Below are 25,935 nucleotides of genomic sequence, written 5' to 3' on the forward strand. Positions count from 1 at the left end.
CTTTCTTTCTTTCTTTCTTTCAAATCTTGCAAAACAGCAAACAAATGGCTGGGGGGGGGGGGGGGCAGATAAGAAATTATTTTGCTTCTAAACCAGCCCAATAGCCAGAATAAAATTTCTACAAACCATAAACACACTTCATATTGAGATATCTGACATAAACACAGTGGTGTGTGTGTGTGTGTGTGTGTTTAGTTATTTAGTAGTGTGTGGTGCCATTAAAGGTCTGTTGCACAGACATTTTTCACTGCTGTTGAAAAATGTGCCATTATAATTCAAACTGTAAACAAAGTGCCTGTAATGTAATATGAGTACCGTATATATTTCAATCGACGGATAGATGAACTGATAAATTCACATATAAATTTCAGATGCTAGATGCTCATGGTTCTATACATATATAAAGTTGCAAACATATTTTTGGTTAAGAAACATGATGATTATTATATAGATTTTTATGTTTGCATATTTATAACATTTTTTTTCAAAATTAGAAAATGGATCCTAATGAAAAAGGTCAGTTCAGGTATTTCTATAGGATTTTTCAGGGAGTTTCAGCTTTCGCCTCTGAGGGCCTTCATGATGACCATAAACAGGACTGGGAAAGTAGAATTGCAGGTATAAAGACATTCAGCATTTTCACCTCTGTGGCAAAAAACCCACCACATCGATCCTGTTTAGGAAACCCAGATGTTATTATATCCTCTAAGTGAAAGTATCCCATTCACTCTTGCCATAATAGCAGTTAGCGTGTCCTCCATAACTGTAACAACTGTGTTAAAAGGTCTCATAAAAGCAGGCAAGCTTCCCGATCAATGGCCAACTGTTGAAACATCTATAATCAGTGGGATTGATCATCCATCCATCCATCCATCCATCCATATTCTTCCACTTATCCTGTTAGGGGTCACGGGGGGGGGGGGGGGCAGACAACCATTCACACTCACAGCGATGGAGTGGGAGTACCTGGAGAGAACCCACACAGGTACAGGGAGAACATGCAAACCCCACACAGAAAGATCCCGTACCCGAGCCAGGACTCAAACCCGGAACCTTCTTGCTGTGAGGCGACAGTGCTGACCACTGCACCACCGTGCTGCCAAGGATTGATCACATTTCCTTTTAGACACAGCATGTAAATGGGGGATGATGTGCATGTTTGCCCTTTAATGCTCGAAATGAAAGGTTCCTGCAGGCACTTAACATTTGACCTTTAGCTTTAGAGGCAGTGGTTGTAGAAATAGTGTCCTATTATAATGTACTTCCAGAGGAGATGGATTTCTTTGTAATGTGTGTTTGCAATCACCCACCCACCCGCACACACACACACACACCCGCACACACACACACACACACACACACACACACACACACACACACACACACACACACACACACACTATCCTACTCTCTGCTCAATCAGCTTGATCTTGAATTATTCAAAAATTTCTGTAACAGATCTGATGCATTTTATTAAACCGTAGCAGTATTTACAATGTACAATCATGGAATGATTCCATTTCAAGACACATTTAAAAGTGCTTTTTTGTGAAGTTTTGTTTTGAATAAATAAGAGTTTCCACTTTCTGCTAACAATACAACAACAAACGACAGTAAAGCTGCGGATGTGCTAATACAAAAATGCTGAGGTTTTCTTCTTTTTTGAATATTGCAGCAATTAAAATAAAATAATTTGTGGGTAAATAAAAAGGAAAAAAATCCTGACCTGAAGCAGTGTTTTGTGTCCCATCAAAAAAAAGGAAAATACAATAAAAGTGGTCTTCTTCTCTGCATCACAAAAAAAAAAAAAAAAAAAAAATCCCATGTTGGCGTGGAGGCGGGACATTTCTCCACAGTTTGATGTCTTTAAAGGATGAGTTTTGCTCAGCAGTCTCACAACGAAGAATCCTGGCTGATTGAAAACAGATTGTCCTGCTCCATGAGAATTAAGCTCCCAAATAACGCAGGTAACTGGCAGTGTGTCCCAAAGGTTTTCACAATATCAGAATGGGGAAATTAGATGTCAGCGGCTGATGGGAAGTTGTGGTAGAGGGATGGATGTATGGGTGAGGTGACCTGGGGCAGCCAGAACAGAGAAGGGATGACCTGTAGAAGACAAGAGAGATACCATGGGAACCAGCAGACTGAAAAACGCGGGATGGAGATTCCTCAAGCATCTGAACAATCAGTAAAATCCCAGAACGTCTCTAGAGAGGCACTAAAAATCTAAGTAAAAATCATCTGTTGCGAGGGCAGAGACACTGTAGCAGTTCAGACTTTTGGCCTCCAACTGTCTGTTGAATCTCGTCATCTTCTGTGAATCCATCTGTTTAGTTGTTGAGCATCAAAGCATATTATTGCCACGAACTCTTCATAATAATTCCCTGTTCCATTAAACTTCTTCTTTTGCCATCCGTGATGAAGAGTAACAAATATTTATCAGAAAATAAAGATGAAGAAGCAGAAGAAGAAGAAGAAGAAATCACAAGCATAAAACCATATCACATGACACTTGGTAGTATTTTGTAGTAATAGTACAATAATGTACTGTATATATTCTCCATGTCTGTGTAATACTGTGCTCATGATTAACGTTTCAGCCTCGTTTTTATTTGGACTCTTTATTCTTTGTGTCTTCTTGAGCGTTTCACAGCACATGAGCACGTCACATCAGCAGGAGGCAGCTGAGTAAAATGGTGTTTTTTGTGTTGAAAAGAAGAGAGACATCAATTCAATGAATGTAAATTGATTTTTTTTTTCCCCCAACAAAAGCGGCATGACTCACTGTCCAGGTATCCGTGTAGGGCCAGTAGATGCGGTCGGTCCGGGCTGCTGAACGGTGAGTAGTGGATATCTTCTGGCAGCGAAGGTGGCATCCTGGACAGCGGGGCGCTCTGAGGGAAGCTGTTGGGAGGCGGCTGCTTTTTGTGACGCGCGCGGCAGTTCTGAAACCAAACCTGGGAAATGTGGCAGATGAGTCACGAAGAGAGAAATGTGGCGACTAACAGTGAAAATCAGGTTTCGCGAGCATCACCAGAGCTGATTTCATTGTTTGTTTGCTGTGGTTAGCTTGTAGAACATGGACGTTTGACTTCTGTCTCGTTACATTTAAACAAGGATGAACTCAATCTTTACACTTCATGAGAGCCTCAAACTGGGGCAATAAAAAGTATTAGTTCTTAACTGAAAGTCTTTTATTTAAACAGTATTAACAAAAGCTAATCAATGTGGAAATAATTACCACTTTCTCTAACTGTTACTTCAGTGTCAGATAAGACCTTGAATGTTTTTTGTTTTTTTTTCACTATCCGAGTTTCAAGAAAATTACTTGTAGGACTTGAATACATGTGAAAACTTATCAGCATTCACTCGAGTAGATTATGATGAGCGGTTAATTCTTTTAGTGCAGATGTTCCATGTCCACCTCTGTTGGTTTATGTGATCCAGAGAGATTGATCCAGTGTGCTGAGAGAGGACTTGATCAATCACAGTGAGTTGTTTTTTTCTATTCTTCTCAAATTCTAAAAAATTGTCTTCGGTTTCACGTTTTTTTTTTCAGAAGAATTTACAGATATTCCCCCCCCCCCCCCAAGTCTTTAAAAAAAAAATCTCACAAAACAAACAAAATATAAAACCAGTTGGAATTAATGAGAGAGTTATCGAGCTTTTTCCAGACGTGACTTCAGAACAGCTCTGGAGGAAATTCTCCAAAAGTAGGTGAAATCCAAAGAATGTGAACAACAAGAAAATGAAGAAAAATGGTTCTTTTTCAGCCAGAAATGTGGAACTGTCTCTCGGTGTCAGTCTTAAAAACTAAGATGTACCAGATAAACCCTGACATGTAGACCTGTCAGAACTGTAACATGATTCGAAGTGAAACATCTGATTTTGACAACAACGCTGGGACAGAGAAGAGCAGGGATCTTTTTAGACATGTGGTGGAAAGACTTTGGTGTCTAATGTGACATCCCTCGAGCTTACGGTTGATCTCATTAGCGTGACTGTGAATCTGGATCGACAGCAGCTGTGTACGTGTTGGAATACAGTTATCAACAGTTAGCAATACGCTGACTGAGTGACTAGCAGTTGGAAAGAGTCTTCTTTTTCTCGTATTCTCTCCTTAGACTACTCAATAAATGGCCTCTTTCTCTCGTGAACACACCTGTCACGATGTTCAGCCTGACTTTTGCACTTAAAAGTCACCGAAAGTTGAAGCTTGACATCCATTTTGCTCTGCGTTTCTGGTGACTTTAATGACTGCTGCTATAATTTCCGCTGCGTTACACTTCCTTTTATTTTAATCTCAACTACTGTCATTTCCTAACCCTAATCAAGTGTTTTTTGTGCCTTCACCTGACCAGAACTTAACCAAAGCGCTGTCTGAACAATTGTAAAATATTGCATATTTCAAGGAAAGGGGATTTCCTGTCTCTTGCTCTCAGATGTTGCTGCATAACAGTGTTTGATATCCAGATCAACTCTGCTTTAGTTTCAATCCCACAGTCACAAAGTGACAGACTGATGGGTGACATAGGAGCTAAAACCCCTGACTAGGATAGAGTTTTGTCAGCACAGAATTTACATTCATGAGATCATGTTCAAACGCTCGGCTGGTAGGGGTCACTAACTCAGGAGACACTCCACTGGGTTTTATTCTAGGGTAAGAATTGGATTTGGAGGACTTGTTGTAGATGTTTGTAGTGAGAATTCCCTGCTAGCCTGTCGTACCTGAAAGCAGCGCCACAAACTAGCTGGAATTACAGACACAACTGCAGTACTGAGACACAGAGCTCGGAGGAAGAATGAAAGAGGCACCCTTCACCTTATCAAGAGTCAGTGTTCCATCACAATGATATTGCTGTTTGTTTAGCTTTAATTGCTGTATGATGTTGCTTCATTTATGATGCTTTATTTACGAGCCCTCATGACCAGCAACATCTGTCTCGAACACGTACTGAATATTAAGCCTGAAAAAATGTGCCGAAATTCCACAAGAAAAAGTTTTCAGAAGTCCAAAATGAATTTGAATGTATAAAATGGGAATATATCCCATTTATCATTTCCTGATGTGGTGAGATAGAGCGCAGATGTCAGTTTGATCACTGCCTACCTGGATGACTCGCCTGCTCAGCCCTGTCATTTCAGCCAGTTTCTGCAGAGTCTGAGCATCAGGGTTGTTGTCCTGAGCAAACTGGGTCTGCATCACCTGCAAGGACAAAGTGCCTTCAGCCACGATGCACTGATTGAAGCATCAAACACACAAGGCAGGGCAGGACCTACCTGGAGCTGCTCCGCTGTGAACGATGTCCGCGCCCTCTTGGCTGGTTTTGGTTGGCAGTCTTGATCCGAGGGCAGCGCTCCCTCCAGAGTCAGTCCTGTTCCTGGAGGGAGCCACAATCACAGAAGGTCTGTGACACTAAACGCAACAGAGCAGTTTGCAGTCTCCACAGCCTGTGTTACACAACTGGAGATTTTGTCTAAACAACTCATGTCACATAATTAACGTGTTTGCTAGCCAGCAACCGCACAATCCAAAGCGTTTATACCATCATCATCCTCATCATCATCAGCCTACATTTTCATCTTTGAAATAGCAAAATGCCATCAGAAGGGTTGACATCCAAAAATGCCAGATGTACTTGATATAGTTTGAGCTGCCACTTAGATGACGATCAGTAGAAAATATCGAATGATTAAATGTTCCTTTTCTCTCATTCTACATTTTAAAAAGTAAGTATTTCATTATATTTTCCTTTAGAGGAAAGTTCACAGATGTTATCCTGTGTCAGTCATTACAAATCCTCAAACTATCGTGTCTATTTTAGACATTAACAAAGAGCAAATACTGGCATTTTATGTGGAAAAAGAGGCAGAGAAAACTTCAAGGGAACACTGGAAATATTTGAGCTCAAGTGATGCCAGAATATTTTGTTCCATCTCTGAAGGGTTTCGATAACATTCATTACCATTTTCAGCAGCTCGGCGGAGGTTGTCCAGCATGATGTCGTAGTGGCTGCGGCACAGCACCCTGCCCTCCACCAGGCCGAATTCCTCCCCAGTAGACAACTGCCTCTTACAGGAGAAACAGGCAAAACAGGCCAGGTGGTACACACTCCCCCTCGCCCGCCGCACCCAGTCACTGGCGAACACCTGGCGGCCGCACTGGGCACACTTAGTGCCAAACCTACTGTGAGGAAGCAGGAGACAGGCAGGTGAAGTCTGGCTGGAAGTTTGAACCGCTGGCGTCATCGTTTCTGGATCAGAGCTCACATGAAAGGTAAAACATTCAGCTGCCCCCCCCCCCCCCACCCCCAAACTATTACACAAACAATATGGCTGCTGCATTAATTCCTGTATTGAATATTACCTGTCCACAAGGTTTGTGCGTGCTGTCATTATTAAACGGAACAGGAACCCATGTAAACGTTTGATAAAATAAAAATAATACAGCTCTTATGAACTCAACATCCCTTTCTATTCCAACACGCACAAAAAGACTTTAAATTCTCGTTGTCATGAAAGCTGACAACATCTTTGTCTGCACGACAGCTGGTGAAGCCATGTGACTGGAAGCTTTGGAAGAATCACAAGAGGGATCTGGCTGTTGCTTGCTGCAGTTTCACCGTCAAGAGTGAAGTTGTAGACTCAATTCCTGATGAAGGGTCTTTAATTATTTGTACGTCATACTGGGATGCACTATCTGGGGCTGGTGGTATATTTATTACTTCTTTGCATTTAATCACAATGATCAAAACATGCCACCACCATGCAGAACAGGAGCTGCTCGATGAAGTGTTGCAACCAAATTAAAAGCTTGCTGACGTTTCTGCAGAAATGTCCTCTCTGGTTTTTCATTGCCTTGCAAAGCATCCAGTAAGTGAAGCTGTATTAATGTCTTATTAGTGTTTATGTTCCTCTGAGCTGCAGTGAAGATACTTTTTTTTACTGAGGTAATAATAAAATCCTATTACTCGATTTTTTTTGCAGCTCAAATGAAATCAAAGACTGCTGTGCAAAGGTTCATCACCACGCACGACAGCTTCGTTTCTGTATTCTTCCATAGTTTGGGAAATCGCAACTCTTCAACCAGAATTTTTTTTTTGGGGGGGGGGGGGAAAGGTATTAAAACAGAAAATTCATTTAGATTTCATGAAGGCAAACACATAAAGGAGAGAAACGCTGTTACACTTTAACATTTATAAGCTGATTCTTGCTTTCCTGTCTGCCATTTAGTTTTGTTCCTTTGCTTCTTAACGAGCGAGAGAGAATTTTAAGATTATAGGCTGCAGAAGCGCAGACTCGCTCCTCCTGCTGTCTGGAGACTGTCGGCAGACGCAGTCTTAAATCAGGCGAACAATTATAATATTGTAATAATAATAATAATAATAATAATAATAATAATAATAATAATAATAATAATAATAATAAATCTACATGTATATACAATACAGTTAAATGAACCGACCACTAGGTTATAAGTCGTAAGATGAATGTACTATGTACTATGATAAACTACGTCGATACAACTAGAGAAAAAAAGAACTCTCTTTGTTAATTTAGTTCATCTAATTTCATTACATTTTGAATCGAAATCAAAAGAAAACATATATATATATATATATATATATATATATATATATATATATATATATATATATATATATATATATACTTTTATGTTCAATAAATTGGCTGCTAATATCTACATGAATAGATAAATATAGAGATATAGATGCAGGTACACACACACATATAAAAAGTGGTCCTACCTGAAATAATCCAGTTTGCAGTAAATTTCTTTGTTTTTCACGTAGCAGCTGCTGTGTTGGCGCAGGGACGCCCTGCAGACCGAACACTCTAAACAGCCCAAGTGCCAGTTTAGGTTGTTGACCTGCACGTGAAGGTTAAATACAGTCACATGTCATCAGTTTACTCACACACAAAAAACAAAAAAAATCATACACGCATCCCCATTTTCTACAAATGGAAAAACATCCATGAAAAAACATGCATTTTCGTGCATGTTTGAAGACAAGTGATGTATTAAAAAGAATGAAATGATGGAGTTGGGCATGTGGCATGAAATTGCATTTTTTGGAGTTTAGAGTGAGACTTGAAGCTCCTGTTCTGATTAAAGGGCAAAGTTGTTGGAACTCTCTCTCTCTCTCTCTCTCTCTCTCTCTCTCTCTCTCTCTCTCTCTCTCTCTGTCTCTCGGTTCTGGTCTCTCACCTTCAGCAGGTAGCGGTCCTGGATCTCCATGCCGCAGCTGGCGCACTGGTTCTTGGCCGCCGGAGGAGAGCAGAGACAGGCGGCCTCCGGCGAACTGGACTCGCCGGACTCCTTCTTCACCTCCGGCTTAGACTGTTTCAAGTCGGTTTCATAGGGAAGAGAATAAACATTTAGAATGACGAAGATAATCAGAAATCTGTGTCTATTATTGTCACAGAATGAAAATGAAATCCTGAGTAGAACAACAGATCAAAATTGAATTTTATTCATAGATGTGGCCTTCTTTCCCCTGCACACTTCCACTGTGCTACAACAAGAAAACAAATGTTTTAAACATTCATGTCAGCCTCAAATGTTGCATCATGCAAACTCTGACGGGCAAATTAAAAAAAAAGAATAAACAACATTTCGTTGCAATTTCCCTCCACAACATCTTTCACAAACGCATGCAAGTCTCCTTATTAAAGCTGCACCTCTGTCAGATCATGCAAAAAGTTCCGAAGAGGCAGCAGCGAAAGCTCGCACGGATAGAAAGACAAAGAAATCAAAAGCTTGCATACGAAACTCGCCCAGATGTTCGTGACTCACCATTTTCGGATCTTGTGCGCTGCCTATTTGGAGAGAAGATGGAGCTCGCTCCGCGCATTACGCATCTCTGCCCCAACCCACACTATATCCGGTCCAAAACAACGAATAACAGTTTCTCCCGCATTTAAAGCCTGGCAACAAAAGACATTTTGATGTAATTAGCAAGGAGAGGGGGGGGGGGGACTACATATGATCGATCATTTCTCTTGTGCGCGATAGGAGGTTATATATTCCCGCGTAGTCAAATGCTGCGCAAAGAAAGGATGGGACTATTTCTGCAATTAGCGGTGGATTGAAATGCTTCGCTTGATAAGAGGCAACCCGAGTGTCAATTTCATCTGTCAGTCAAGAAAAGGCAACCGAGCATTCAAGTTTAGAGAGAGAGGGAGAGAGAAAAAAAAAAGCGCCTCATCCTAATTTCAATAGCTGTATAATCGAAAATCGAAAAAATCTCCAAAGTGAAGAGGCTCAATTGGAGATTGGTCTATTCATAAGAGACAATGTGCAGAAAGTGCAGCTGATCTTGAGGCATAAAGGAGCTTGATTGTCTCTTTCTCGTAACGGAGCCATTTAAGCACTTGAGGCTTCCCCGCGTGATTACAGCCGCATTCACGAGCTGCCACAAACTCCGCAATCCGGCGTCCGTGTTGTCCTTCATTTCAACGGAATTAACAGGAATGCAAAGTTTGGTTAATTACCAGCTACGATATAAATATTGGAGGCAATAAATAAAAAGAACTGGCCTATGTGAGTTCAACATACATGGAAAAGCATCGAAAACACGGTCCAGTGAAAGTTTCCCTCTTGGTGGCATCTTTCCAGATTAAATAAAGAAAAATCGTGGTAAATCTTAATAAATTCTCTGCCATGCAAAATAAAAAAATAAAAAAAAAATAATCCAACTTCTTTAACTTGACTGCAACAAGAAGCCAGTGTCCCTCTCAGACAGACTCCCAGTTAACTTGTAGCGCAGCTTCGCCCAGCCTCGACTGAAAGTTTACACCCAGTTCAGTCAGACAGGATGTGATGTGATGCTGCCCAGTGGACCAGCAGACCAGTTAATCTCCCCTCTGTGGCTTTATTAACATCTAAGTCATGAATTCATAGAGGACCTGATCTAAAAACTCCTTCTTGAATAGAAACACACACACACACACACACACACACACACACACACACACACACACACACACACACACACACACACACGACATTGGGTGAGAGGCGGAGTTCACCCTAGACCGGTCGCCAGTCCGTCGCAGGGCCATCAGGAGCAATTAAGGGCTCAGTATTTTGCTCAAGGATACATCGTCACCGGGGGAAGAGAGGCTCGAACCCGAGACCCTTCTGTGGTTCGCCATTACCTCGGATCCGCGCCGCCCGGAGAGAAAATAACACTGAGCAATATGCAAATTATCCTTTTGTTTCCATTTAGATTTTCTCTCCTCAAAAGTAAAGAAAAAGGTCACGAAAAGATAATTGACACAGATGCATTCGGAATTAGGGATTTCAGAATGAGATCATCTCTCATGTTCAGTCGTTTATTTTATTTATTTTCCTCCTTTCAACTGAATCAGCACTGACAATGTCAATTTGTAGCAGAGAATTTGTTGATTGATTTATTGATCCTGGACGTCTCTAAGTCAAAACATTTATCAGCAGGTTTGCAACACTATACATCTATTTCTTTTATTTTGACCAATGTACCGCGCCACTCAGCTCAAGCGCCTTTTTATAGTTCAGTCTTTTTTCAGAGTTTTTCTTCTTGGTTGTGTGGCCACAAAACTACCAATAAAGTAATAACAAGGGCAGCTTTAAAATCGCATCTGACACGATATGAGTCAGTGCCAGATTAATTTAATTTAATATAATGGGTTTTAATTCAATTTAATACCAAATATATCCTTTTGGGTTTTCTACTGGGTTTTGTTAATCCGCCTCTCTCACAGCTGTCTTCTTTTAAAAAACTTTTTTTTTCCTTTTTTATTTTTATTTTGAGGATTAAATTTAAAAAAAGAAAATCGTGTCACACACTAGCCCTTTATGGAAACACTGACTTTCACGAAACTTTCATCATCTCGAACTTACAGATTTAGGAGGACTTGTCAGTGTTAAACTGATTTAAGTAATTTGGTAATGACTTGAATTGTGCGGAGATCAAAATTGGCTTCGGTGTTTTGACAGGAGCAGCATGCAAACACAGGACAGTTTTTTGGGTGCACTAACATCACATTTAACCACCCAAAACAAAAATTCAGACTGACCTCTAATAACTTGTCCGATATGATTTATTGCAAATCATCATATTGTAATTTAGGGGCTTAAACTTTAACAAAATGTTGACTTCTGAGCAGCTTTTTTTAGTTAGATGGTATTTGCAACAAAAAAAAGAAATCCTTTGGAAAGGAGGTCTTCATGTGGCAGCTTTTATTTGCAGAGTTTTGAGACGCAGCTCTTTGTTTTTCTTGAATTGTGGTTTTACTCGCATGAAGTTATTTTCTTGACCCACGTGGTGGGTTTTTGGTGTCAGCATAGAATCTGCCAACAACGCATTAAAACAACAAATTAACTGACACATGTGGGATATAGTCATTCATGTTGCACACATCAAATAAATGGAGTCATTAGTCAGGGCCCTTTTAACTCTTCATATTACTGCCAAATAGTCTTTCCTCCATTGGGGGGGGGGGGGGGGGGGGGGGTTTAGCTGAAGAGGAAAAAAACAACAAAAAAACCCCACCTCCTGCTTCCACCCACTATAATCACAGGACACCAACAGAGAAGAGAAATCAAAGGTTTCCATGGAATCAATGTCACTTTAATTCTTATTGATCCCCTCAAGAGCACTGGGAGTCCCACCTGTAACATGTTATTGACAGTGTGAGAACACGTCAGCGGCTCGGTGCAGTAACTGTAACTGCAGGAAGCGAGGGAAGACTTATTTCATTCCCATTATCATCGCTCTGCCTGATGATGTTCAAGACCAGCTCCGACCAGTTTGCGACCAGCACGGCCGCAGTTAACGTTCAGTTCCGTTTCTCACAGTTCAACTGGATTTTGTTTGACACAAACATTCGAAATAGTGTCTAATTTCTCTTCTGGAGTGAGAAAAACTGTTGCCGCCCCATCAACATTTTCCTTGACCTTGGTGTCGCCTGATGATGGGTCACCTGTTGCTTCCTGTGGATGTGTGAAAGTCACAATGCTGTTACTGTATGTGTGTGTGTGTGTGTGTGTGTGTGTGTGTGTGTGTGTGTGTGTGTGTGTGTGTGTCCTGCAACCCTGCCCTTCCTTTAGGAGCAGCCATAGACTTCCACGCTAACAATAAGCTCACGACCACCGTACAAACAAACCGTAGCACATGCTAAAGCTATTAGACTCATCCAATGGGCCCCAGAGGATGCATGATGGCTGGTATGTCAACAATGTATGACGTGCGTCGTCTGCTCACTGCGGAGGTGAAAAGTGGGTTCACCTGAGGGTAGCATCTTATTTACAGTTTTGAATGTTGGCAAACAAGTAAAACTGAGGTGGGGTCCTTTTGTTGCAACACACAAAAAAAAGCTTATGTAACGGGATTAACTTAACGAGACTTTTGTTTGCAATCAAATCTCAAACATTTAAAACTCAGGTTCTTACGGGCTGCTGCAAGAGTCGATCTGACTCAAGTTTAAATGCAGAACAATGTCCCTTGACAGCTAAGTAAACTTTTATGAGCTAAAGTCTAACATGTTCTTGCTCTCATTCATTTCAGACTGAATTTGAACCCTTGCCAGGGTAACAAATATTTTCTGAAGGTCCGTCTGCATGACCACTAAGAGAATTTTCATCAAAACTGATCTGATTGGGGAGGCCATGTCACTGAGGCAATTGTTACAGCAAGTCTGAATCACATGTTTTCACACCGCAGGTCTTGGTGCATGATTTGTGATGTTTTTGTGTGTGGCTGTTGATGTCATTTTTCAGACGCGACGTATATCTGACCGCGTGGGGAAGTGCTCAGCGGCCTGAAGTGTTCAGAACTACAACATGACGTCACATGCAGCATCAGTGTACGGAGGCAAACTGGGACATGGAGGCCACAGATGTGAGAGTTTCTAATTTCATGTTTAAGTCCCTGAAAGCAGGCAAACGCTGAAGTAAATAATGGGAAAAGAATGAAGGGAAAGAGGATACATTTTGTTCTCATGGCTCTTTGTGGAGCAACGGCTGACACATCAGTGCAGAGGTGGGTGGGCCTGCTGCCTCAATATGACGATAAACGCAAATTCTAGTCTCCTTTTGTTAACACTGTGAGACTGGACATTTTAACACGGTTGACAGAATGTTCACAGGCCAGAGAGGGGACCCATTTCACTGTGGGTTTTGTTGTTTTTTTGTGAGAACATGTGCAAATGGGTCTTCTTTACAAACAGCAGACTCCCTCATTTTGCCTCATACTCCAATGTTGAGTGTGACCAGGAATGTCATGAGAGAAACCAAAACATGATGTATGTCCCACGTTTGACACACAAACCAATCATCTCTAAACTCCACTCAGCAGAGTCTCTTGTGTCTCACAACATAAAAACGTAGGAAGGGTTTTTAGGTAATAAACCAGAGCTTGAGAGGAATCTCCCAGCTGAATTCATGTCTCAGTAGAAACTAAGCAGTTAGCATCATTATCAAAACCTCTAACTGCAGTTGGGTCCCTCCAGCTGACTCAGATCAGCTGATTGGATTAGATGCTTCAGCTGTGTTTACCAAACACTGGTCTGACGTCAGTCCAACTGCTACTGTAACTCATTTTTCCATCATGTGTTACTTCACGTACTGAGCTGCTACTCGTGTTTATGTCAACGCCGAGAACCGCTGTGCTACGTCTACGAAGCCATTGCTGCCGCTCCCGCTTCTAACAATCAAACTAAGAAAAAGCAAAAGAAACAAGAATCATGTTATAATTCTTATCTATGGAAAATTTCATCTTTATCAAGGAGCCAGAGTTACGAAACATAGCCGAGGTCTGAGCCCGAAAGAATGTACTCACATAGATTCAACAGCTCAAGTTTGACCTTCTAAACAACAGAGCACGTTGCCTTTTTATATTTGGGCTGACACTTTTTGGCATCTTTGAACCGAAACATGTTTTCAACAGGCTTTAACTGTCGATAATCATTACTCTCACTGGTGCAGCTGTTAACATCAGCAGTAAAAGCCAGGATGCCGCTGTGAAAAAGGCTTGTTTACTCCTGTACCTCAAAAGACTCGCAAAATAGTTTGAAATATTAGATTTGTACTCTTATAAAGAAGGACTCTCAATTTGCATCATCGAAGTTTTTTTTTTTTAACTCCAAATACAAAAAAAAAAAATTGTATTTTGTGCCAAACGTTGGCCAATGTTGTTTTTTTTTAACCTGTGAATATATTTGTCTGATATACTGGTTTGACTATGACAGGAAATAATTTGCATTCTACGGTTGATTAAATTCAATACATTGTTCCTCACAGGCACAGTGAAGGGACGTATGACAACACAGGCAGGTCGCTGGTATCGTCACATACGGTTCATTTTAGAAATATGTCTGGTGAAATGGCTGATATTTCAGTCGACCGAGTTTTGCTGAACTAGTTTCCTTCTTCATCGTCACTGATGAAGAAACAACAATAAATCTAGGAATATTCATGGGATTTTCCAAAGGTTTTAAAATGAGAATTTCTAAATTCAGATAATTACTACATTTGTGAATTTCAGTTAAGGGCTAAAATCTGTAAAATATCTGCATGTATGAATAAATGAAGGCTATGGTGGTGGGGGGGGGGGGGCAAAACAGTATTTTTTATTCCTCATAATGTGGCATTTAAAGGATCCTGTCAGGCATTTATTGTAAAATTGAATGTATTACAGTGGACCAAACAGCTGCAGACATCTGGAAAAACCGCAGGAAGCAACATCAGAACTCGGAGGTGATTCTGATTCATGACGGTGGAATGACGAGAGAAACCAAGGATCAACCATGAAAAATGTGGATGCTTTTCAATGTGGATCCTGCAAAAGCTTGGCATTCATTTTTTTGTGCTTTTATCTCCAAATAACCAAGCTTGGTAACGGGCCATTTTATCATCGGTCGTGTAACATGTTCACTCTTCCCACAGACTGCAAGCTGACAGGCTCGACCTGCTTTGAAAACGTCTAACACGAGATACGACCTGTGAATTAGCCTTGGCAAAAAACCTCGGCTTTAATTACTTTTGGTAGAAATGTACTTACTCATCTGAGAGTTTACATTCAGGTATTTGGAGATTATACTATATTACAACTATTGCGTATATATATATATATATTTTTATATATATAAAAAAAATCTGCTTCTGAGTCCTGCATGCTGTTTATGATTTTCTCCAACTTTTCTGTTACTGCGTTTGTTATGGGCGAGGTGCAGGAAAGTGCAACGGGAATGATTCATGGTGCTTTCTTTCAATGGTTGCATGTTACAGAGAACCGGCACACAGTCACGTAAGGGGATGATGGATGCGCCGCTTGGCATGCTGGCTGAAAGAAAATGTTTGGAGAAGGGCACAGCAGGGCCTGAACGCAACACGGCGGTCTTATCTTGTTTGTAGAGCGTCTGTCACTGCAGCTCATGTTAGTGTTACTAGATGCTCCAGATAAGAGTGTGATCTGAAGACTTGTGAGGCTGTTGCTACGACATATGCAAGTCCAAAGAAAAGAGAAAAAGAAAAAGAAAAGTGAGTTCACGTCCTATTTAATGACGTCTGCATGAGAATAAAGTTTTAAAGGAACAAGTAACTAATGTAGGGAAGCACATGAATAATAGGAAAAAGTTCAGCCAGTGAATGTTTGCCCATGGGTGCTTGTTTGACATTTGAAGACTCCCCATCCAGTGGCGTTCAACATTCAACAGGCTGCATCCACTCTGAGATCAAACCCATCTAGATTACAGTCCTGCAGCCAAGCTTTCAACAAACAAAGGAAATGGCACATTACACCATCCTTCTCTCTGAAAAGTTGCATTGGAGAGAGAAAAAAAACAACCCTCGCCAGTTATTTCACAAATACAAGTTTATTTGAAGTACAGACGAGGAAAAATGAAGGGCTTTTTTTTTTTTTTTTTTTTTTCAAGGTTTGCACTCCATATGACAGCAATTTGGGGGTATTGTGTATTTTGGCCCAGGCGTGTGGTCTATGATAGATGACAGGAGAGAAAATCACGAGCCGCTGGCTTCAGCACAGACATGCAAATTGCTTTCAGCTGATTGCTGTATTCTGCTTGATATTTATCAAGTGGATTACAGTATGTTTCTTTATTTACAGCCAGGAAGCAGCTGATCAATTCCACTAACAGAGGGCGGAAAGAGAGCTGATGTTTTTACTCCGATGGGTGAAAGTGTAAACCCCTCGAGTGGCCAGAGAGCACGGCACAATAAAAATTTGTCCTCAAATGCATCTTGTTTTGCCGCCAGAGGAGACGACATCTGACATTTAAGCTGCTCGGCGTAGAATCTACAAGATTATGAGTTGCTGAAACTGAGCTACAAATAACTGCTCATGTTCTAAACAATCTAGCTCTGCAGAAGCTGAAGAGTCAACAGCTTCGTCAAATCTGTTGGTTTTCAGTGAGTCATTTCCCTGCTTTTTTATTCTCAAAATTTTTCGAGAATATTTCATGCAATGTTCTGGAAACATTTTCAGTGAGTTGAGGCAACAGATTAAAGCTCAAACATGTAAGAACTTCACTAAATAATCCTTAGAATGTTGCAGTTTTAATGTCTTGACTTAATAAACTTGTAACCTTATGGGTGCATTATTTGAGAGATGTAAAATGTAAGAACTTCCCTTTTTGCTTAGAAAATGAAGTAAACATTGTGAATTCAAGTTCTGTTTTACTTTGGCTTTTTACTTTGTGGTCTGGGTGGCACGGTGGTGCAGTGGTCAGCACTGTCGCCTCACAGCAAGAAGGTTCCAGGTTCGGGGCCCGGCTCGGGTACGGGATCTTTCTGTGTGAGTCTCCATGTTCTCCCTGTTCCTGTGTGGGTTCTCTCTGGTACTCCAGCTTCCTCCCACAGTCCAAAGACATCAAGAGGGGACGAGGCTGATTGATACTCTAAATTGACTGTAGGTGTGACTGTGAGTGTGAATGGTTGTCTGTCTCTATGTGTTGGTCCTGAGATGGACTGGTGACCCGTCTAGGGTGAGCCCCGCCTCTCGTCTGAAGGCTGCTGTGATAGGCTCCAACCCCCCCCCCCCCCCCCCCCGCAACTCTTAACAGGATAAGTGGAAGAAAAAGGATGGATGGACTTTAGGTCTCTTGACATCGGTCTTGTCACGCCAGCGAGGAGGAATTTTTTGTGATGAAGGAATTCATCAGACACAAGAAACTGGAGGCTGGAGACTCAGAGATGGTTCACACTGGACACTTTAATGGACGTCCACCACAGATGTACAAGGTTCCCTGTGAGATGAGGTTGAGTCAGCTCCTCTAGAACATCTCAGTTCCACCACTTCCACCACTCGTAAACAAACAGTCATGCTAGTAATGTCGGACACGACCAGTAACAAATAATTGGAACATCCGACACAATGTGACCTTCATGCGGTCTAGACACAGCTGTGCATCAGGATAATGGCGTCGTAAGCCTCAGCTCTACTATCAGTAAGTATTCTAACAACGAATTCACAATTATAAAAGAATTCATGGAAGACGCCACAGGCTCACTCCCGCATCAGCTCTTATCCTTCCAGACTAATGTGAAGATGAGATCAAGAGAGTTGAAACAAAGTATACCAGATGAAATTCCTTATCAACCAGGATACATATGAAGGCTGAACATAAGTCAAATAGTAACTCTCATTATCTCAATCTTAAAGTCAGAAAATATGCAGTTTGGAAATGGCCGGAGATGTGCGTGACTGTGTGGACAGAGCTGCTGCTGTCACTGGTGGACTCAACATCTGGAACAGAGATGACCATATTTGGACCCCACAGTTGAGCCGTGGGAGCAGGACACAGATTACTGTATTACCCACTAAAATATACTCTGAGGATATTTCAGTTACGTCATTGAATATTTGATGAGTGAACATTCTTGAATTTTGTGCCTCGACCACAATGATCTGAATTCTTGTCGAGGATTTAATCCTAAAGCTTCCCGGAAACAAAACAAACCCTTCCCACCAAAGCATTGCACATAATATCTCGGAATATTTTCAGACCAAGAAATTCCAAAATGGCCATTTTGATTGTTGGTTTGTAGATACTATAAGGAAACTTAATTGTCTACTTCATTTGAATGAAAAGGAAATGTGCCTTTGACACTCCGGCAAAACAGTATACAGGAAGACCAGAGCAGCTAAGAACATGTCATATACAGCTACAAAACTAATACTTATAATACAATATATGTGTAATTCATTTCATCTGGCAGCAGTGTTCAAAGGCTATAAGATTTATTTTAATCTTTCCCTGTTTAAACCGGCCACAGCAGATGACACAAAAGATTTGTATCCGTTTTTTCCTTCTGCCAGACAGGAACAACTAGAAAGATGAATGAAGAAGGTGGGGTCATCGTACAATTGGATTGCCTTTTTAGCTATGGGCAGGGTGCAAATGTTTTTGAGTGGCAGTCGCTTGCTTCTTATGGATTTACCGGTCTGGTCGAGCACCCGAGTGAACCTGTTTTTATCTCTAACTGTTGCCGGGTTCTCCTACTATGAAAAAAAACAACAACAGATATACAGACAAGCCAGGGGTCAGCACTCTCACATGAAGCAATCAAAACCCCCTCACAATGGGACAATAGTTTGCAACATTGACATCATGTATTGAAGAAGAATGAAGATTTGAGACAATTTCAACCGCATACTAAAATGTTTACTGAGGTGATGAATAAAAAGAAAAGTAGGGTAAAACGATTCCTCTCACGCTTTAGTCTGCAACCTGTCGTGCTGCCCTCTGTTGGCCATCAAAAAGACTACATAACATCATCATGCATAATGTTGGAATTTTATGCCGTTCAGAAATGCTTATTACATTCATCTTGTGATCACTGGACGTATACGGCTGATTATATGGATGGCGTTTTCTTTTGTTTTCTCATTATTATCTGTCAAAACAAATTTGTAATCTAATCCAATAAATGAGCATATTAGTTTTGTTTGTTATCTTTGGGAAAATAGTTCCTTATCTATCTGTGATGATGATTTGAAACCGGAGACGAACAAGGGATCTTAAAACATCAACTGTCGCGGTGCAGTATCGAATCGGCCAGCGTGCAAACTCAACCCAAAAATCCAAAAAAGAATGTTTTGTTTTTTGTTTTTTTGGTCAAAATACAAGCGATATCATATCACAAGGCTTGATGGTGTCTGCGGGGTCGTCTCAGCTGAATTTTTAGGAAGCCCGACAACGTTCTGGAGTTTGGGCATGAAAATCTGTGCTCCTTTGATTAAAAAAACAAATAAATTCTCTCAAGTCCTCCCTCCAGATGGAAGTGCAACACTTAATTACTGATGTACCTCATTTTAGCCCTTAAACCTTGCAAGCAGAAATGAAATAGTATCCTTCTGCAAAATGTTGGATCCCTCTTACAGCAAGGTTTTTGGATCAGTTGCCAAATCTGATCTTTAACCTCCTTTTGTACCGATTAGAATCAATTCTTCTCTCTTCCTGCAAAGAGGAGGTGAAAGAGGATTTTCCTCTGCTGACTGATGAAATAAGACGTCATTTATTGTCAGACATATCAGACAGGCATGTTTATCTGTGTGTGACTTAAGTTTCATGTCTGTAATTGGCATCAAGTCAGAAAATTAGATGGATAAAAAAGTATGAGGCTCATGAAAGGTTCATGTTAAATCTGCTGCTTAACATCAGAAACATGGCAGTAATTCATAAAAAGGTTCGGTTTCACATGCAGGACGTGTTTGTTATTGCTCTGTGTGATTTAATCTTGCCCCAGTCCGGCCTCTGATCAGCATCCAGCTAAGTTGCCGCAGCTTCAGAGACCAGTGGACTCGGGTCAGTGTCAGAGATCAGCTACTTATCCAATCAGGTAACCAGCTCCAGAAGGGAAATTACTTCCTTCCGACCACTTGCACTCACCTGCGTTGACCTGAAGCAATCAGAGGTGAGTGGAGCTCTTAATCACGGGAGCCCTTGAGGTCAGTATAACCCTCCACGGCCCACCCTACCTCTTCAACAACGCCTCCTCACACACGGGCCAGCTCAGAGTTCAAGTGTGTAAACTGTCACTTCATATAGGGTCAGAACTCGCTGTATGTTTAGTTTGATGCCGACTGCAATATCCTGTGACTGTCTTGACTGTAGCTGCCCTGGGTGAAGAGCAGAGGCGAGCAGTGTGAAGGGGAGGCAGCTGATCAACTACTAGGGGAAGTGTATAAGGTGGGACAGGAAGCTGAGGGGCTGAAAAGGATCTATAACCTGGAGTCCAACCAGGACTGTTTGTTTTGATAAGAGTAGCTGTGGTCATTCATTTTACTGGAGTGATGAAGCAAAACAAAAGTGCAAAGAGACAAAACGCTTCAGACTTCACTCTGATAACTAGAAGCAAGGCGTATGTTTATCACCATCAAGATGCTCAGGAAAACACAGCGATGGGTATCAGGCTGAAAGTTGGTGCTTCGTGAAGCTGTAACTGGGTGCAGGGTAACAAAAGCTCAGTGGGGGGACTCCTTGTTTTTCTATGGTGAACTGTGCCAACTTTCTGACACCTGATGAATGACTCCAAATGGACCACAGATTGTTTGCAGCATGTAGTGTAAAAGCTACAACCTGAGTGTGTGCACTGCTATTTTAAGAACTGCACAGTCTTGAACCTTTGTCTCCCAGTGGAGGAACTAAGCTGCAAAGTCTCAAATGTGTTTTAGTACACAAACTACAAGTTGCTTGTAACTTTCACACTGAAGATACGGTTTGAGATTAGGATTGAAAAGTATGATAATGTGGCAGTGTATTATTTTATAATTGCCACAACTGTAAACTTTTGCCCATATTTTGATCACATTACCTTTTACTATATAAAAAAAACCTTGACAAAGGGGTAAGACAAAGTACTTGATGATGCCTCATGCTTCATGTTATACCATGAACAGGAAGTACCAAGATGCATGGTGGTTCTATTTAAGTTTATAATGATTTTTTAGATTATTGTTTTTCTTTTTCAATCAGAAGATTTTTAATTTATCCTATCTATGTTCAAGTAGGCAATAAATAACTTTCCTCTCTGACCCTGCGTGCAACATTTAACCCTTCACACACAAAGTGCAAAGAATTCTACACATAGATTTATAATATACATGTCAGATGACAGCATGACATGATTGTGTAATATAGGAATATTGCAGCTTTTTAGACAGAATGTTTACAACTACTGCCACTGCCCCCATGTGGACAAAAGAAGTGCCTGGTCACAGCAGCACGAGCACTTTACCAGTTAACTCTGCTACGTCAAATTGAAATGAAACATATTGAAGTTTCAGCGTTTTTATAATAGCATATAAAGGCAAAAATTATTTTAAAAAAAACTAAATATCAACAATGTAAAGTCAATTCTGTATGACTTGTAGTGGAGCAGCAATGTAACAAAAGAAAAGTAACTGAAAGATAAAGCTAGATCGGTAACACAGAAACGATTCCATGGCACATGTAGTACTGTACTCTTAAAATGTCTCCAGTCAAAAACTTGACTTATCTCATCATTTAATTCAAATTTCTGAAAAAGATTCAAACAGGGGCTTATTTTTTATTCTTGGAAATTGATCAAATAATATGCACTGAACTTAAATTGTGTTTTTTCATTTATGGTTATTGTTGTATTCTTACCACTAACTATTTTAAAATGCATTACATAGTTTTTTACAGAAAATCCGATTACTCAACTGATTTTAATAACCTTTATTCTGTGGGTTCTTGCACTACGAAGCCCTGAGATGCAAACGTGTTGTAAAATAAATGTATCTTTGCCTTTCTGTCTGATATTAGATTTGCAGTGTTTTTTGACTAAAGAGATGAGAGGCCTCTCTACACTGTAAAAAGTGCCCATGACCTCTGGATGGTTAATTACCTCTGACCCTACCTGAGGGGACCTCGGCTGGGTGATAACATGCGGTGGGTTCATCATGAGTGCAACACATTAACTACATCCATTTGAAACATTGTTTATATAAACATATTGACTGGTGCAGCCGGGTATCGCTGCCTCTGTGGACCACCAGCTGACACCAGAGGAGTTCTGCCCTCCTCTACAATCAACTGAATGATACCTGAAGAGCTGTTTAAAGCCTCGCCGCCTGTCAGAAAGCCCATCTGAGGTAACACACAATGCCCTGCGTGTACCCCTTGTTGGTGTTCCGTCACTTGGATTCGCCTGCTCCTCTGTTGGACAGGAAGTCTGTTAATCTGTAACCTGATTCAGAGGAAGGAAGAAGTCAGGAACCGGCCTTCAGTGTTTTCACCGATCGTATTCATCACCAGAGCTGGACCGAGGCTGCTTTAAAGCGGGAGCATGGCTTAACTAAACATCTTCTCCATAAAATAAATGCTTCCAGGTTACTCCCAGTCCAGGTCCCATTCACAGGAGCATCTGATCTCAATTACCAGGAATGCTATAGAAAGCAACCAGCCAGCGCCAACAGCACCATGGCAACCAGCAGCATGTCTATGAGCCCTGCTCAGATAGGAGTCCTTTACAAGCACTTGAAGGGCGGGAAGTGATGATTTTATAATTAGTTCCTGATGCGTCTCATTCTTTCTCATATCTCTCACTGCTGGCAAGTCTAGAAACGTTATGCAGTTTGAAGCTGCAGGAGCAGGTTGGTTGATGTATGGATTCTCACAGTCAATTCTCAGGTACAAAGCTCAGGCCTTAAACATCAGAACAATAAAAAGCACCAAGAAGAAAAACTAGCTTTTCCGTCTTGAGGTTTTACACATCCCTGAATCAGTCAAGAAGCAGTTTACATTCATGTTTGTCCAGCTTCATATGCATTTTGCACCTTACAGAGTGAAATTGACCTTTGATCTTTGACCATTTAATTCATTTCAGCTCTTCCTTAAGCCCCAAATTCATCTCAAAGCTGAAGAAATCTCCTTATAATGCATTTTTGATGATGGAACACACAAACAGATGAGATGTAGACATAAAACCTTGAACCTACAGCTGTCCTCTGTGCAGAGGCATAGAAAGCCGTTACTGAAATAATATCTAATAAGGCCACAAGTGAAGAAGTGAAGTCACATTAAAGTTGACCTCTGATCTTTTGGTTATGTAACATCACCGCTACATCATATGATGCAATCTGATATTTGAGTGAAATTGTGATTGTTATTGTCAGGCTTTTCTCTCCATCCAGTGAACACCTACGCATTCTTACTCTTGCCGCAGCCTCAACTGTCAATATGTGTGTGTGTGTGTGTGAATGAACATTTTAAGTCCTTAACAGGATAATTGAAAGAAAATGGATGGATGGAAGTTAGAGAAGCCTGTAACAGGTATGGAGTGAACCCAGTTGCAGCACAAATGAACCAGGTTTACATTCTTAAACAGTCTTTATTCAGCAGGTTAAAGCAGGCACACAGCTAACCAGAGGGTGGCAGCAGAGGACTGGATTCAGGTGAATTTGGCAGGTAAGGAGTGGAGCGCGTGGGACTCATGAGCAGGTGATTGTCCAAAAGTTACCAACTGGTTCAACAAGTGTGGTAGAGGGGAAATAGTGCAAGCTCACCGCTGATAGAGATCTTGCCTTAAAGCGGTTCAAATGAGGGCTGGATGTGGGTCCAGACCTTGAGACCAAGTCAGTGGGGCTGATGTCACCAGAGGAGGTGAGCTGGTGAGGTGAAGCTGACAAGGTGGGTCTCTTTGTAGAGCAGGAACAGACTGAGAGGCAACTAGCTACAATCTGGCAGAGTGAGGGGAGTGAAGCTGTGTACCGGCTTGATTGGAGATGGTGAGCAGGTGAGAGCACCAGGTGAAAGCTGTTAAACTGATGAGGGGTGTGGCAGAGCAGACTGTGACAGAAGTTACACTCACACACACACAATGTGGTAGCATCGCAAGGCAGCAACTGACCAGATTTACGGAGGAACACAGCAGTCACTCTTTCACTTGTGAACCAACGCTTGTGACCATAGGTGAGGGCTGGAGGGTAAACCTATCATAAATCAATGCTACAGAAGGCAGTCTCTGCTTGTTTTGTTCTGCTCATACACTGCCCCCTATTGATTTGGGTTGTAAAATGAAAAATGAAACACGAGCTAACTGAGATTAATGTTTGTACACTTCAGCCTGGTCTGGGCAGCGCCTCAGCTCTCAGGAGGACAATTGTAACTGTAATGTATGAAGGATCGCCAGAATAATGTTTTACGCTGACTGGATTGGAAATCCCAAACATATTCATACTAACATGACTAAATCTTTTAAAACCAGCTGCCACAATCTAAGGTTTACAAAATGATTGATGGTATGTGTTTCTCTTTGACTAAAATTCATCTGCACAAGGACGCAGCAGACAAGTTTTAAAATTGCTCCAGTATGCGGGGAGTTACGTGAGAGAGTTACCACAACAGCCAGGACTCTCAGAAAGTATGGCTTTGATGATGTTTCTGTGAGAATGTTATCAAAGATCAGCACCCGGCAACTCAACTTGGTTCATTGCTTTTGTTAAGAAATTGGACTGTGAAACAATGTCAAGCTGGTTCAGTTTGGAAACCCTCATCCTATAGAAAAGGACTGAAAGGAGCAGAGCGAAAGATTTAAATACATCTTTTGGCCTAATCTGAAATGAACATTTAATAGTAAGTTCCCACTCGGTGCAGTGTCCTGAGACTTGCTCCGTTGACTCATTGACTTAGAATGAGCCCTTAATATCGACATCCAGCAGGTCCTCGTCCTTGTTGTGTCTACAGTAGCAGGGCAACATACATTTATGTTCACTCTTTGCTTCTGTGTGTCTTTTGTCACATGAGTTTAAGTTTTGTTTTGTTTAAGTAGTAACAAATTCATTTAGACCTTCCTTAAACAAGCAGGAAACGGGAATGAGTGATGCTGAAGCCAATCTGCTGCCATGGATGGCCGTTTGTTGTCTGCCACCTTGCTTTATGACAGACCCCTGGCTGTGATTGGCTGCTGAAAGCGAGGGAGTTTAGGGAGCAGGCAGGGGAGAGGGCAACTTGACCAGATGATGTAAGTCGTCCTGCTACATATCTATTTGGGGGTACAGTAGGCTAAGGTAACAATCATACATTATACATATAACAATATCATTTCTTGTCAAAAATGTCATGATAATCTATTTTTTCCTTTTTTAAATTACAATCCAAGATTTTACTAAATAAATGGTCTGACATCAGACTCCCAGTGCCTCCTCTCACCTGGAAAAATCTCTCATGTCACATTTTACGATCATTTATTGCATCATTTATGTGCAATGTGCTAGATATTTTTATCTTTTGTCATCGAGTAGTTCTAATCAATGCAAATTACATGTACTAATCGAGCGTTAGCGTTAGTTCTGTCAGGCCGTGGTAGTCAAGCGCTATTGGCTTCCCGTCCATCAATCAAGCTGATCACAGCTGCTCAGCATCAGCTGATCAAATCCCTTGCTTCTGATTGGCCCCTCTCAACTTAAATATCACCCGGCCTCAACTCCCACTCTGCTAGCTTCTGGCTGCTGCTCTGCCTGCGTCATCGCTGCTATCTGCTGTTATCTGCTATCTGCTGATGCTGATGCTGCTGCTGCTGCTGCTGCTGCTGCTGCTGCTATTTGCTGTACAGTTGCTCCTGCTCGCAACTTGCTACTCCCCAGCTCCACCTTGTCGTGTATACATGGCATAGTTCGTTCCATGTCATGTTGCTGCTCTGTTCACGGGGGTATGTTTGCTCTTCCAGTCTTAAACTGGGAGAACCTTCCCTCACGCTGCTGGTCCCCTGTTTCATGGTGCTCAGGAAAAATTTCGCAGGGGACTCCTCTGAACAGAGCCATACTGCCAATTTGTACAATAATAAACGAATCAAGCTCATTATCATCTCTTGTGTTTCTTGACGTGAATGGACCTGACAGAATTATGTTTTGTTGTACTTTCCTGATATTTTTTCATCTCTGCTAA

The 25,935-nt window shown here is 41.3% G+C and overlaps 1 protein-coding gene across 1 annotated transcript; it reads right to left on the reverse strand.

The window, feature by feature from the left end:
• Positions 1–1,527: 1,527 nt before the first annotated feature.
• On the reverse strand, positions 1,528–8,821 carry lhx6b (LIM homeobox 6b). Its single transcript, XM_086205217.1, has 8 exons — positions 8,787–8,821; positions 8,231–8,462; positions 7,770–7,891; positions 5,967–6,187; positions 5,281–5,381; positions 5,111–5,206; positions 2,786–2,957; positions 1,528–2,106 (listed from the first exon to the last, which is right to left on the reverse strand). The coding sequence occupies exons 1-8, from the start codon at positions 8,819–8,821 to the stop codon at positions 2,024–2,026; spliced, it is 1,062 nt and encodes a 353-aa protein (XP_086061343.1). The 3' UTR covers positions 1,528–2,023.
• Positions 8,822–25,935: the final 17,114 nt, after the last annotated feature.

This window comes from Aulostomus chinensis, chromosome 6 (assembly GCF_037954235.1).
Source record: "Aulostomus chinensis isolate RoL2024-O1b breed Wild chromosome 6, RoL_Achi_v1.0, whole genome shotgun sequence".
NCBI lineage: Eukaryota > Metazoa > Chordata > Actinopteri > Syngnathiformes > Aulostomidae > Aulostomus > Aulostomus chinensis.